Source organism: Poromitra crassiceps (genome assembly GCF_964638095.1).
Source record: "Poromitra crassiceps genome assembly, chromosome: 10".
NCBI classification, from domain to species: Eukaryota; Metazoa; Chordata; class Actinopteri; order Beryciformes; family Melamphaidae; genus Poromitra; species Poromitra crassiceps.
Window position 1 is genome coordinate 8,657,084 of NC_139631.1, and position 12,340 is coordinate 8,669,423.

At 47.2% G+C, this 12,340-nt stretch overlaps 1 protein-coding gene across 1 annotated transcript; it reads right to left on the bottom strand.

Moving 5' to 3' along the window:
* Positions 1 to 823: 823 nt before the first annotated feature.
* On the bottom strand, positions 824 to 11,783 carry anapc5 (anaphase promoting complex subunit 5). The gene is made up of 17 exons (XM_083644192.1): positions 11,283 to 11,783; positions 10,486 to 10,565; positions 10,274 to 10,383; positions 9,910 to 10,159; positions 9,545 to 9,611; positions 9,316 to 9,417; positions 9,001 to 9,191; positions 8,458 to 8,539; positions 8,155 to 8,247; positions 7,811 to 7,992; positions 7,409 to 7,544; positions 6,257 to 6,331; positions 5,497 to 5,618; positions 4,635 to 4,742; positions 3,630 to 3,777; positions 1,423 to 1,588; positions 824 to 1,312 (listed from the first exon to the last, which is right to left on the bottom strand). The coding sequence occupies exons 1-17, from the start codon at positions 11,478 to 11,480 to the stop codon at positions 1,101 to 1,103; spliced, it is 2,322 nt and encodes a 773-aa protein (XP_083500318.1). The 5' UTR covers positions 11,481 to 11,783; the 3' UTR covers positions 824 to 1,100.
* Between the last annotated feature and the right edge of the window lie 557 nt (positions 11,784 to 12,340).

The window sequence follows — 12,340 nt, forward strand, 5'->3', positions numbered from 1 at the left end:
ATGAAGTCGTCATGCATTAGACTCTGGAGATGATGTGCCCTGCGTTTTTAAGCTACAAAACCATTAGCTAGCAAGGCAGCAGCAAGTTTGCCTCTAGAAAACAACCAATTACAATTTTTTTTTTTTTTTTGGGTGGGCCAGGGCAAGAAGTGGGTGTGGTATTCAATATATCGGTGATATTGCAATATCGCAATACTATCGTATCGTGGGCATCTGGTGATTCCCACCCCTACCAGGCATAGTGAAACGTCACTTCCTGCTTTCTCCCTGTACCAGCGCTGGAAAAAATATGAATGGCGGTGGACGGAGAATAACGTTACTTATTTGATCCTGTTTGAATTGTGCCACGGGGTGCCAACGCTAATTTAGTCAATTTAAAACATAACTTTGCATGTGAAGAAAGTCGCAGTTTGTCGTCAAACTGAAACGTAGGGGTTAGTTTCGTATAAAAACGACATCGCTCGTGGCATGTCACCGGTCTTCAGCTTTGCCGGTAGAGAAAGTGACATCACTTAGGCGACAGTGTCTGTAGTCTTTCAGATTTATTAGTTTGACGACAAACTTTGCGACGACTTTCTTGACATGCAAAGTCATGTTTTAAATTGACAAAATTAGCGTTGGCACCCCGTGGCACAATTCAAACGGGATCAAAAAAGTAACCTTATTCTCCGTCCACCGCCATTCATAATTTTTCAGCGCTGCCTGGTACAGGGAGAAAAGCAGGAGGTGATGTTCACATTGCCTCTCTATTGCAGGCAAAGAAGAGGGCAACAACTGCCTCTGGTTCTAAATATTGATACAGAAGATCCTGTAGTTGTGACAGCAAACAGGCCAGATCTTCACAGCCATCTAGTGGTGACCAGGAGGCGGATCAACTCGGTAATTAAGAGGAACTGTCGCATGACACAACGCAATGAAAAAGATCAGAATGTATATTATTCTATACATTTTACTGTTAACAAATGAGTGACAAAATCTTTTACTGTCGAGCGGTTTACATGGAAAGGTTAATATTTAGGCAAGGTTTCAGTTTGTTTTATGTCCACATGCTTTTGAGCAGCCAAGACACCTCTGGTTTATAGGCAGAGGAGAGCGAGCGCTTAGAGTCGCATGGAAACCGGTGCTGCTGGGGACGGCAGCTCCTGGTCCAGCAGGCGGAAGAGCATGGCACACCTGTTGCACTGGGAGGTGTTTCCCAGCGAGCGGTGCAGCTGGGCCTGCAGGTAGTGGACGTCCCGCAGACGCTCTTTACACCTCAACACGGTGAAATAGTCGCCCGCCTCTTCCAGCGTCTCGACTGCCAAACCCAAAGCTGAAGGGGAGACAACAAGGCACCGTGTGTTTAAAAGAGGAACTGCACCGCTGCAAATACTGTTAAGGGAGGGATCAGTATTTGTCATGGGGGGCCCGCAGGGCTGTTACCTGCATGCCCTCCTTGCCCGTTGGGCCTGAACCCGGCCACGGCCATCTGACAGCGGGCCGTCAGCAGCAGGGCACGGCCTTTGTCCATGATGGCACCGTGGGCCAGAATGGGCTCCATGGCTTCATGGAGGATGCTCAGGGCCTGCTGAGGCACTCCCAACATCAGCTGTACAGAAGAGCACAAATAACAGACCTCATTATTTTAACCTCCTGAGACATGTTGCAGTGTTGTTGTGTTTTCTTTTCATATTTTTTGTATTGAATGTACACAGTAGTAGATATGACTCGGTTCATGTGAAAATGCAGATGAAACCAAGGAGGTCCAGATGCTCCTCCCCCAAAAGGCTGCACCACCGTTTGATGCATCATTTGCCATGGTTTACCTCTTACCCATCATCAGCTGATGCTGCCTCCTCTGAACTCTCAGCAGCATCATCAGCTGATGCCTCCTCCTCTGAACTCTCAGCAGCATCCTCCACTGTAACCTGTCCCACTGGACGCTTCATCCTCATCAGCTGAAAACTCTTTGTCTGAGCCTCCCTCAACATTTTTTGTTTTTATTATGTTTTTCAGATTTTTCACCATTTTATCCTCAATTGTACTTGGCCAATCACCCCCCCCCCCCCCCCCTGCTGCCCCGTTCACTGCTCCACCCCTCTGCCGATCTGGGGAGAGTCTAAGTCTAGCACCTCTCCCTCAACAGTTTTGAGCAATTTATTTGCCGTTTAGTCAATGGGGCATGTCCTAAAATCAGGTAAGCAAAGTAGCAAGTCTTAACTACAGCAGCTGACCTGATGGTGTTTATGTTAGCGAGCTCCGGTGCCCTGTAGCAGCTGACCTGATGGTGTTTATGTTAGTGAGCTCTGGTGCCCTACAGCAGCTGACCTGATGGTGTTTATGTTAGCGAGCTCTGGTGCCCTGTAGCAGCTGACCTGATGGTGTTTATGTTAGCGAGCTCCAGTGCCCTGTAGCAGCTGACCTGATGGTGTTTATGTTAGTGAGCTCCGGTGCCCTGTAGCAGCTGACCTGATGGTGTTTATGTTAGTGAGCTCTGGTGCCCTGTAGCAGCTGACCTGATGGTGTTTATGTTAGCGAGCTCTGGTGCCCTGTAGCAGCTGACCTGGTGGTGTTTATGTTAGCGAGCTCTGGTGCCCTGTAGCAGCTGACCTGATGGTGTTTATGTTAGCGAGCTCTGGTGCCCTACAGCAGCTGACCTGATGGTGTTTATGTTAGTGAGCTCTGGTGCCCTGTAGCAGCTGACCTGATGGTGTTTATGTTAGCGAGCTCTGGTGCCCTACAGCAGCTGACCTGATGGTGTTTATGTTAGTGAGCTCCAGTGCCCTGTAGCAGCTGACCTGATGGTGTTTATGTTAGCGAGCTCTGGTGCCCTACAGCAGCTGACCTGATGGTGTTTATGTTAGCGAGCTCCAGTGCCCTGTAGCAGCTGACCTGATGGTGTTTATGTTAGCGAGCTCTGGTGCCCTGTAGCAGCTGACCTGATGGTGTTTATGTTAGCGAGCTCTGGTGCCCTGTAGCAGCTGACCTGATGGTGTTTATGTTAGTGAGCTCTGGTGCCCTGTAGCAGCTGACCTGATGGTGTTTATGTTAGCGAGCTCTGGTGCTCTACAGCAGCTGACCTGATGGTGTTTATGTTAGCGAGCTCCGGTGCCCTGTAGCAGCTGACCTGATGGTGTTTATGTTAGCGAGCTCTGGTGCCCTACAGCAGCTGACCTGATGGTGTTTATGTTAGTGAGCAGCTCCAGTGCACTACAGCAGCTGACCTGATGGTGTTTATGTTAGTGAGCTCTGGTGCCCTACAGCAGCTGACCGGATGGTGTTTATGTTAGTGAGCAGCTCCAGTGCACTACAGCAGCTGACCTGATGGTGTTTATGTTAGTGAGCTCCGGTGCCCTACAGCAGCTGACCTGATGGTGTTTATGTTAGCGAGCTCTGGTGCCCTGTAGCAGCTGACCTGATGGTGTTTATGTTAGCGAGCTCTGGTGCCCTGTAGCAGCTGACCTGATGGTGTTTATGTTAGCGAGCCCTGGTGCCCTGTAGCAGCTGACCTGATGGTGTTTATGTTAGCGAGCTCTGGTGCCCTGTAGCAGCTGACCTGATGGTGTTTATGTTAGCGAGCTCTGGTGCCCTGTAGCAGCTGACCTGATGGTGTTTATGTTAGCGAGCTCTGGTGCCCTGTAGCAGCTGACCTGAGTGAAGGCCAGGTGAAGGATCGCCTCCGAGGCCAGGGCCTGTAAGTGATGCTGTCTGGCCAGAGCCAAGGCCTGCAGGAGGAGAGGAAGGGCTGTGGAGAAGCCAGACGACTCCCAGTGGAGCTCAGCAGTGGAAAGCATAACCCTGTATGAGACATGATGGAGTGAAAAATAAACATGTGGACCTGACCTTGGGATAACTCTTGCTATGATTTGGCGCTATATAAATATAAAATTGATTGATTGATGAAAAGAAATGCACCTAAACAAAAATACCTATTATATTTTCAGAAAAGCATTCGTTCATGAAATTGTTTTCTAGGTCAAGGTGATATGGTTGAAATCAATATCACTATAATCATAAGGCTTTTTCTCTCTATCATCATGAATTTAGACAGGAGAAATGCATGTCACGATATTAAAATCAGATCATCACGATGTGATTCCACTGAAAGACAATAAATGATAATATTGAATTATCGCCCAGCTCTATTTCCCCCCCCTTAAAATACTATATCACTTCCATCATCAGTTTGATGCTACTTACAATGATGTATATTGTGAATTTTACCCTTTGACCACAGTGGGCAAGAACTCTTCCACAAATAAAGTGGCTAAAAGCTAATGGACGTATTAAACAACAGTGCTATCAGGCAGTGGTGGAAGCTGCTGTCTCACCTGATGCTCATCTCTGTCCACCTGCTGGTGTCACAGTGCACCTGTATGTCTCACCTGATGCTCATCTCTGTCCACCTGCTGGTGTCACAGTGCACCTGCATGTCTCACCTGATGCTCATCTCTGTCCACCTGCTGGTGTCACAGTGCACCTGCATGTCTCACCTGATGCTCATCTCTGTCCACCTGCTGGTGTCACAGTGCACCTGCATGTCTCACCTGATGCTCATCTCTGTCCACCTGCTGGTGTCACAGTGCACCTGCATGCCTCACCTGATGCTCATCTCTGTCCACCTGCTGGTGTCACAGTGCACCTGCATGTCTCACCTGATGCTCATCTCTGTACACCTGCTGGTGTCACAGTGCACCTGCAGCCGCTGTAAGACGTCGTAAGCCGCAGTGCTTTGGTTCAGCGCCTTCAGAACTTGAGCTTTCCTGTCGACAAACACAATCAGAACAATGATGCACATTAAAGGGACAGCTCACCCTAAAATACTAAATACATATTTTCCCTCTCACCTGTAGTGCTATTTATCCATCTATATCGTTTTGTGTTAGTTGCCTGAGTTTTGGAGATATCAGACAGAGTTTCTGCCTTCTCTCCAATACAATGGAACTGGATGGCCAAAGAGCCAAAGAAATAGATTTGATAAACTCAACAGCAAAATGTCTCTTTCCAGAAATCATGACCCAGTTACTCAAGATAATCGACAGACCTTGTTATGAGTAGTTTCATGGAGGAACTATTTTCTTTTGACCGAACTACAGCCGCTAGCTGCTAGCTAGTTCCTACATGAGACTGCATAGGAGCAGCTAGGGCAGCAGCAGCTAGTGGGAGTAGTTTGGTCAAAAGAAAATAGTTCCTACATGAAACTGCTCACAACAAAGTCTGTGCATTCTCTTGAGTAATCGGGTCATGATTTCTGGAAAGAGACAATGCTGTTGAGTTTTTCAAATGTTTTTTTTAAGCTTTGAGCACCACAAGCCGAGTGCCATCCAGTTCCATTGTATTGGAGAGAAGCCAGCCATCTCTAGGGCCGATATCTCCAGAACTCAGGTAACTAACACAAAACGATATAGATGGATAAATAGCACTGCAGGTGAGAGGGAAAATATGTATTTTGGATTTTAGGGTGAGCTGTTCCTTTAAGTTTGAGAGAGCCAGGAAGAATGACAAGTGAAGATTTACCTGTAGAGACCCTCTGTTTTGTTCAAGGCGGCGATGGCTGCGACTTGTGGCTCTGCCAGGTGATATTTACCTTCATTCATGTGCCTCTCAAACTGGATCTTCAACTCACAAAGCATCCAGAGCTGAGAAGAGAGAGAAGAACAAATAGTACCTGAGCAGGGACTGTCCAGTGTCCAGGCCTCTGAGCACTATGGAGCAGGGACTGTCCAGGGCTCTGAGCACTATGGAGCAGGGACTGTCCATGGCTCTGAGCACTATGGAGCAGGGACTGTCCATGGCTCTGAGCACTATGGGGCAGGGACTGTCCATGGCTCTGAGCACTATGGAGCAGGGACTGTCCATGGCTCTGAGCACTATGGTGGTGGTGGCCATGTTAAGAGAAGCTTTAAGTCAAACTCATGAACTACCATGCTGTATCATATCTTGCATCATGTCACCGCCGCCCCCCGTCTTTCTCCACTATTACCAAATAAACTAGTTTTTTTCCCAGACATCAAGTCATATCAACTCACAAACGTGGGACTTTAACTTCAAATGATAAAGTAAGAATACTTGATTTGGAGTTAGTAATAATATGTAGTCAGGGTTGTCCTGAACTCAGATATATTGGGCCTGGGGGAGGAAGGGGGGTTTCTGGGCCTTTAGGGGGTGGCACCAGACACTTCTCTATACAGGAGAAAGCCTGGATAAAGCAATGAATCCATCATGTGGTGGAGGACGCTCACCTTGGCATGCTGTGTGTGAGGAGGGAACTGCTCACCTTGGCATGCTGTGTGTGAGGAGGGAACTGCTCTCTCAGATGCATGACAATCTCAAAAACGGCTGCGTACAGGCCCTGCAACACAAACACAGAAAGAATAGGTTTACTTTCAGCCAACTGCTGAACTCTGCCCAGGAGCAGGAAGTAGAACTGACCAATGTTGATTACCTCCAACTGCCTAATAATGGATAGGTAAGAGCGGGGCAGACAGCAGACAGAGAGGAGATCAAATCAAACGCACTACCTGCTCAGCGTGACAGAGAGGAGATCAAATCAAACACACTACCTGCTCAGTGGACAGAGAAGAGATCAAATCAAACACACTACCTGCTCAGTGGACAGAGAGGAGATCAAATCAAACACACTACCTGCTCAGTGGACAGAGAAGAGATCAAATCAAACACACTACCTGCTCAGCGTGACAGAGAGGAGATCAAATCAAACACACTACCTGCTCAGTGTGACAGAGAGGAGATCAAATCAAACACACTACCTGCTCAGCGGACAGAGAAGAGATCAAATCAAACACACTACCTGCTCAGCGGACAGAGAGGAGATCAAATCAAACACACTACCTGCTCAGTGGACAGAGAAGAGATCACATCAAACACACTACCTGCTCAGTGGACAGAGAGGAGATCAAATCAAACACACTACCTGCTCAGTGGACAGAGAGGAGATCACATCAAACACACTACCTGCTCAGTGGACAGAGAGGAGATCACATCAAACACACTACCTGCTCAGCGGACAGAGAAGAGATCAAATCAAACACACTACCTGCTCAGTGGACAGAGAGGAGATCAAATCAAACACACTACCTGCTCAGTGGACAGAGAGGAGATCACATCAAACACACTACCTGCTCAGTGGACAGAGAGGAGATCACATCAAACGCACTACCTGCTCAGTGTGACAGAGAGGAGATCAAATCAAACGCACTACCTGCTCAGTGTGACAGAGAGGAGATCAAATCAAACGCACTACCTGCTCAGCGGACAGAGAGGAGATCAAATCAAACGCACTACCTGCTCAGTGGACAGAGAAGAGATCAAATCAAACGCACTACCTGCTCAGCGGACAGAGAGGAGATCAAATCAAACGCACTACCTGCTCAGTGTGACAGAGAGGAGATCAAATCAAACACACTACCTGCTCAGCGTGCAGCTCAGCCAGGTGGCACAGAGCCACGGCGAAGGCCTCCGTGTTGTTCTGCTGGACCCCGAAGTTGACCGGCTCCAAGCTGCTCATGTTGAGAAGCAGCTGGGCCTGCTGCATGGCCATGGTGCTGCACACAGGAGGGCACACAGGACACATGGTCGTCATCCCAACACTGAGTCATTCACTTTGCGCTCTAAGAGGCTTTGGGAGGATTCATTTATGCTGTTGAAAAGTTAGACTTCTACAGTAGATGGAAACAAGTTTAGCTTTGTAACTGCAGATACGGGTGACTCAAGCGACTGGAAGCAATACAGAAGAGAGATCAACAGTGAAAACTACTGTCAGTAATAGTGACCTGCAGTGACAAGGGCTTATGAGGGTGAAGAGACTGACCTCTTGCCGTACATCCTCCATATGGAGGTGGTCTGGGCCAGACTGATCTCTATCAGCTCTGACAGACTGTGCTTCCAGTGCAGGATGTCTGTGTCCTTCAGTGAATCCATCAGCTCGTGGGCTGTCTTGCCCTGTATCGCCCCCTGCTGGACCAACGACTGAATGCCCAGAGATGCCAAGTACTGAAGAGGAGAGAATGATCAAGGAATGTGTTGGATAATACGTGTCAAGGATCTAAAGGATATAAAGGTTATCTAGGGTCAGCCACTCTCTGTAAAGAACACCTCTACGGTATGATTGTTTTGTCACTGCCACAGCCAGAGGCGGCCGTATGCTTCACTCACTGGTATGCAGAAATGGGCAGCCATTTTCACTGAATCCTCAGTTAAGAGCGAGCTATCAGATCCTTTCATCTGTTCCAGTGTGTAGAGCCAACTCTGAAGCACAGACAACACAGAGAGAGAGAGACATAGAGACACAGAGAGAGAGAGAGACATAGAGACACAGAGAGAGAAAGAGAGAGAGAGAGAGAGACAGACATAGAGTGTGAGGCAGATCTAAAGTTACAGTCAACATAATGAACCATCCAAAATGGCACCAACAAGCAAAACAACACAGATTATTATTATATATATATATTTTTTTACCAGGCAGTGCTGCAAGCACACATGATCGTTGGACTCCTGGGCGATGCGGATAGCCTCTTGTAGAGCCAGGTCAGCCTGATGACTGGAGGCCAAGAAGAGAAGAATAGAGAGAGTGCAGTTATAATCTATTCATACACACAGAACTCCTCCACCCCTTTTATTGGTCGATAATTTCTCAAAACCTGAAAATCAGTAAGGTCCGAGCTTATCGATACTGCTGTTGAGACTAGCGTTTCCTATAATGTAACGTTATGTCTCGAGAGATGAGTCGGACCCGGCTGGATCTCCAGAACATTGCCCTTTGGCGGGACCCGATCATCCCTGGCTGACTTACAACCAGCCAGGTCCTGCCGGATCTCCATAACAAGTTCTGTTAAGAATTTATTGTTGTCCCGTCTTTCCACCAAATAATAGAAAAGTAGTGGTATTGATAAAGACTCGGATTGTTAAGCAGCCTTGAAAATGATATCAGTATAAATGTAATAAATATAAGTAATAAGTATAAATTAAATAAATAAAAAATGAACAATCCCCTCTACTCACTAGTGGCCGAAGCGACAGTGCAGGCTTGCCAGGTTGAGGGCAGCGTAGCGGAGACTTCGCCCGTAGCCCTCGTCCCCGTTGCTCTTCCCTTCGCTCCCGGACAGGATGAGCCGGTCAAAGTAATGTAACAGACTGTGGGTGGAGATGAAGAGGTCCTGGACCCGCATGCTGTTCAGGTAGTTCAGGTAATGCTGAGGACAGACAGAACAGAGCTGATGAAGGCGATATCTGCCTCCGGACTCTCACTGAAACGGCACCATCGAGGGTATAATCGTAAAAATGACTGAAAGTACGCGGATGGGAGTAGAGCCTCACCGCCTCGGCAAAATCTGGGTTAAACTTCAGCATGTTGTTGAGCTCATCCTGCAGAGCGGCAGGCTTCAGCGCTTTGTTCTCATCGTTCTTCAGAAGGTACGCCTGGGAGAAGATGTTTTCACTCATTTGTTAACTACAGCCCATCAATACAATGCAGAATAAGGCAACAGCAGCACAGCTCTATCCTAAAGATGGTGGGACTGATGTTACCCTTGATGCCCGCACTCACCTGTCTTGCGAGAAAGTACTCCGCTTGTTTTTGTGACAGGGGGCCTCTGCTTGGAGCATCGTCATTTCTAAAACAAATCAACCAAAAAGTGCCCCAATAACAAATGTGAATCTGCTGTGAGACTTCCAAATAGTGGGATCACACCATTTCACCCGTTTCCACTAGTGTCAATATACATAGAATTAAGATTCATATTTCTCTGAACACGTTATGAGAAATTTGTAGCAGCGAGTAAAGGAAATACAAAAGTGTCTAGGCAAGGTCGAAATCCTATGTTTTTATTATAGGCCTTCTCTTGACAGTCAAATACATAAATATGTTATATAGAATTAATGACATTGTACAAGAAAAGCATGACCACCAACCGAAGCTCTGACTCGTGCAGCGGGGTGTCCAGCTCCTCCTTGTCTGGTCTGAGGTAATAGATTTCAACATCCTCGGTGCTGGTCAGGTCCATATCCGAGTCGTCCGCCACCAGCGCCGGCAAGTCCACCTGGCCGTCGGTGGGCTTGGCATAGTGACTGTGGTAGTACTGCTGCAGGGACTTGTACAGCTTGTACACCTGGCTGAAGGACAGCTTGTTGTAGGCCAGGAGCATGTGTCTCATAAAAAGACCTAAAACACAGGCAAGACGTAGCAGCAGCAATGACACATTAATCTGTCTCATGAGAACTGTGCTGATCTTTGAGGATGTTGTTCTGTCAGGCTTGTCAGAGGACGTTCACTCACCAACAACGCTGGTTTTATAATTCTCAGATTCAAACGCGGTGAAAGGGGTGGGAAGGGTGGAGAAGAAGTATTCCATGTCTTTCAGCTCTCCATCAGCCATTTCATGCAGCCTTTGAAGAGAAGAAAGCATAAGACTCTGCTACAGGCAGCTACAAAATGTGCAGCAGCGAGTGACTGAAGGTTCTCAACTGAAGAAGCAGCAGTAACTTTACCTGAGTTTGACAGCATATGCAGTCTGAGGGCAACACTCCTCCACAGTCTTAAGGAACTGTCCGAGAGTCAAGTCTGGACCCTAATGATGACCCGCCAGACGAGACAAACAAAACCCAAGTTAGTTGAATGGCCAACTTTAGTAAGCACACCAATCAAACATTCAATTTTAATGATTGATTGTGTGCCATGCAGGGCCGTAGCCAGGGTTCCGAAATAGGGGAGGTCCAGCAAGGGGAGGCGGATTCGGCGGCGCCCTAACGGGCGCCGCCGAAAGAAAGATTGAGGTTTTTTTCCCCCCTTTTTAAGCCATATTTAGAGTAATATATCATTTTAAATCAACATTAGGATTATACTGTTGTGATGTCATTATTCAGCGTTTGAAGCTCAATTTGAGCCGTTTGAAGCCCAATTTGGGCCGTTTGAAGCCAGATTTGGGCCGTTTGAAGCCCTATTTGGGTCGTTTAAAGCCAGATTTGGGCCGTTTGAAGCCTGATTTGGGCCGTTTGAAGCCCAATTTGGGCCAAGTCCAATTTTACAATGAGATGCACCCACTTTAAACCTGAATAAAGTAATAAAACCACTAGTAAACCAGTAGGCGGCGCTTGGCCTGCTGTTCAGTGAGTGGCCTGGCCTGGCCTGCAAAAAAAAAAAAAAAAAAAAAAAAAAAAAAAATTTTTTTTTTTGGCAGGCTGAAATATTAGGGGAGGTCCGGACCTCCCCGTCCTCATAGCTAGCTACGGCCCTGGTGCCATGCGTTTAACACAGCGCAGTGCGATACCCAAGTCATGAAACCAACCTGTTGCAGGGGCAGAATGAGTTTGTTAAGCCGCCTTCTTTCTGGCAGTGCAATCTTGGACGTGGTCATCTCGTACAGTAAGGCCAGGAGGGAGATTTTATACGGAGTCACCCAGTCTTTGATGCCAAAGACATTAGCATGAACTACTCCGTTCGTCATCATTGGGTTGAAATACAAACTTTCATGCACGCTCGCCATCGTGTTAATGCTAAAGGTTTAGCTAGCTAGGCTGTAGCGAAGAAATATATATATTTTTTTACAAACTGAATGGATATTTAGCTAGCCAAAAGAAACGTTTACAGTCAGTCAGCAGCGGCAGCTAGCTAGCTAGCTAGCGTACCGATAAGTTAGCTAACTTAACGCTAACTCCTCTGTGGTGTGTGGAAGCTAACGATGCATAACACATCAACAGCAGTAACTAACTTGCAAAATAATGATCCTTCTGGGAGCAAACGGTCACTTTGGCCATGGAATTTGAAGCAGATTTGAAGCATGTTTACAAAAATGTGTTATTTCCCTTCAAACCGCCCTCCCTTCTGTCCCATTAAAAATACGTCACACAAACGTCAGCGCAGATTTTTTCTTCTTCGTCTATTCTTCTGTTTGGTTTTACAGCGGTTGGCATCCAAAATGTTGCATTACCGCCTCCTTCTGGACTAATCCATGCAATGTTCCCCTACTCTCCATTACAGTTTTGATATTAGTCCAGTTTCTAAAAAAAACAAAAAACGAACAAATAGTTGAATCCCCTCCACTGCTCCCACACATCCCGTTATACCCTTCAACTGGCCTCGCTCGATTTGTCATCCTCAGTTCGTGTGATAACCCGACATTGCCAGATGGGGGCGGTATTTTCACAAGTTCGTGATGCTAAACCAACGTTCATTTTGTTCATTCCCACGCTTGACTTCAGACAAGTTCCTTGTCGGTGATGTTAAATGAGAGATCATGCCCATACCCCAATCCACTGACACCCAGGGGCATCCCTGAGAGATGTGGAGGGTATCATACACCGTCTTTCCCATGGGCCCTGAAAGCAGCATGCTATTCAAGAGGCT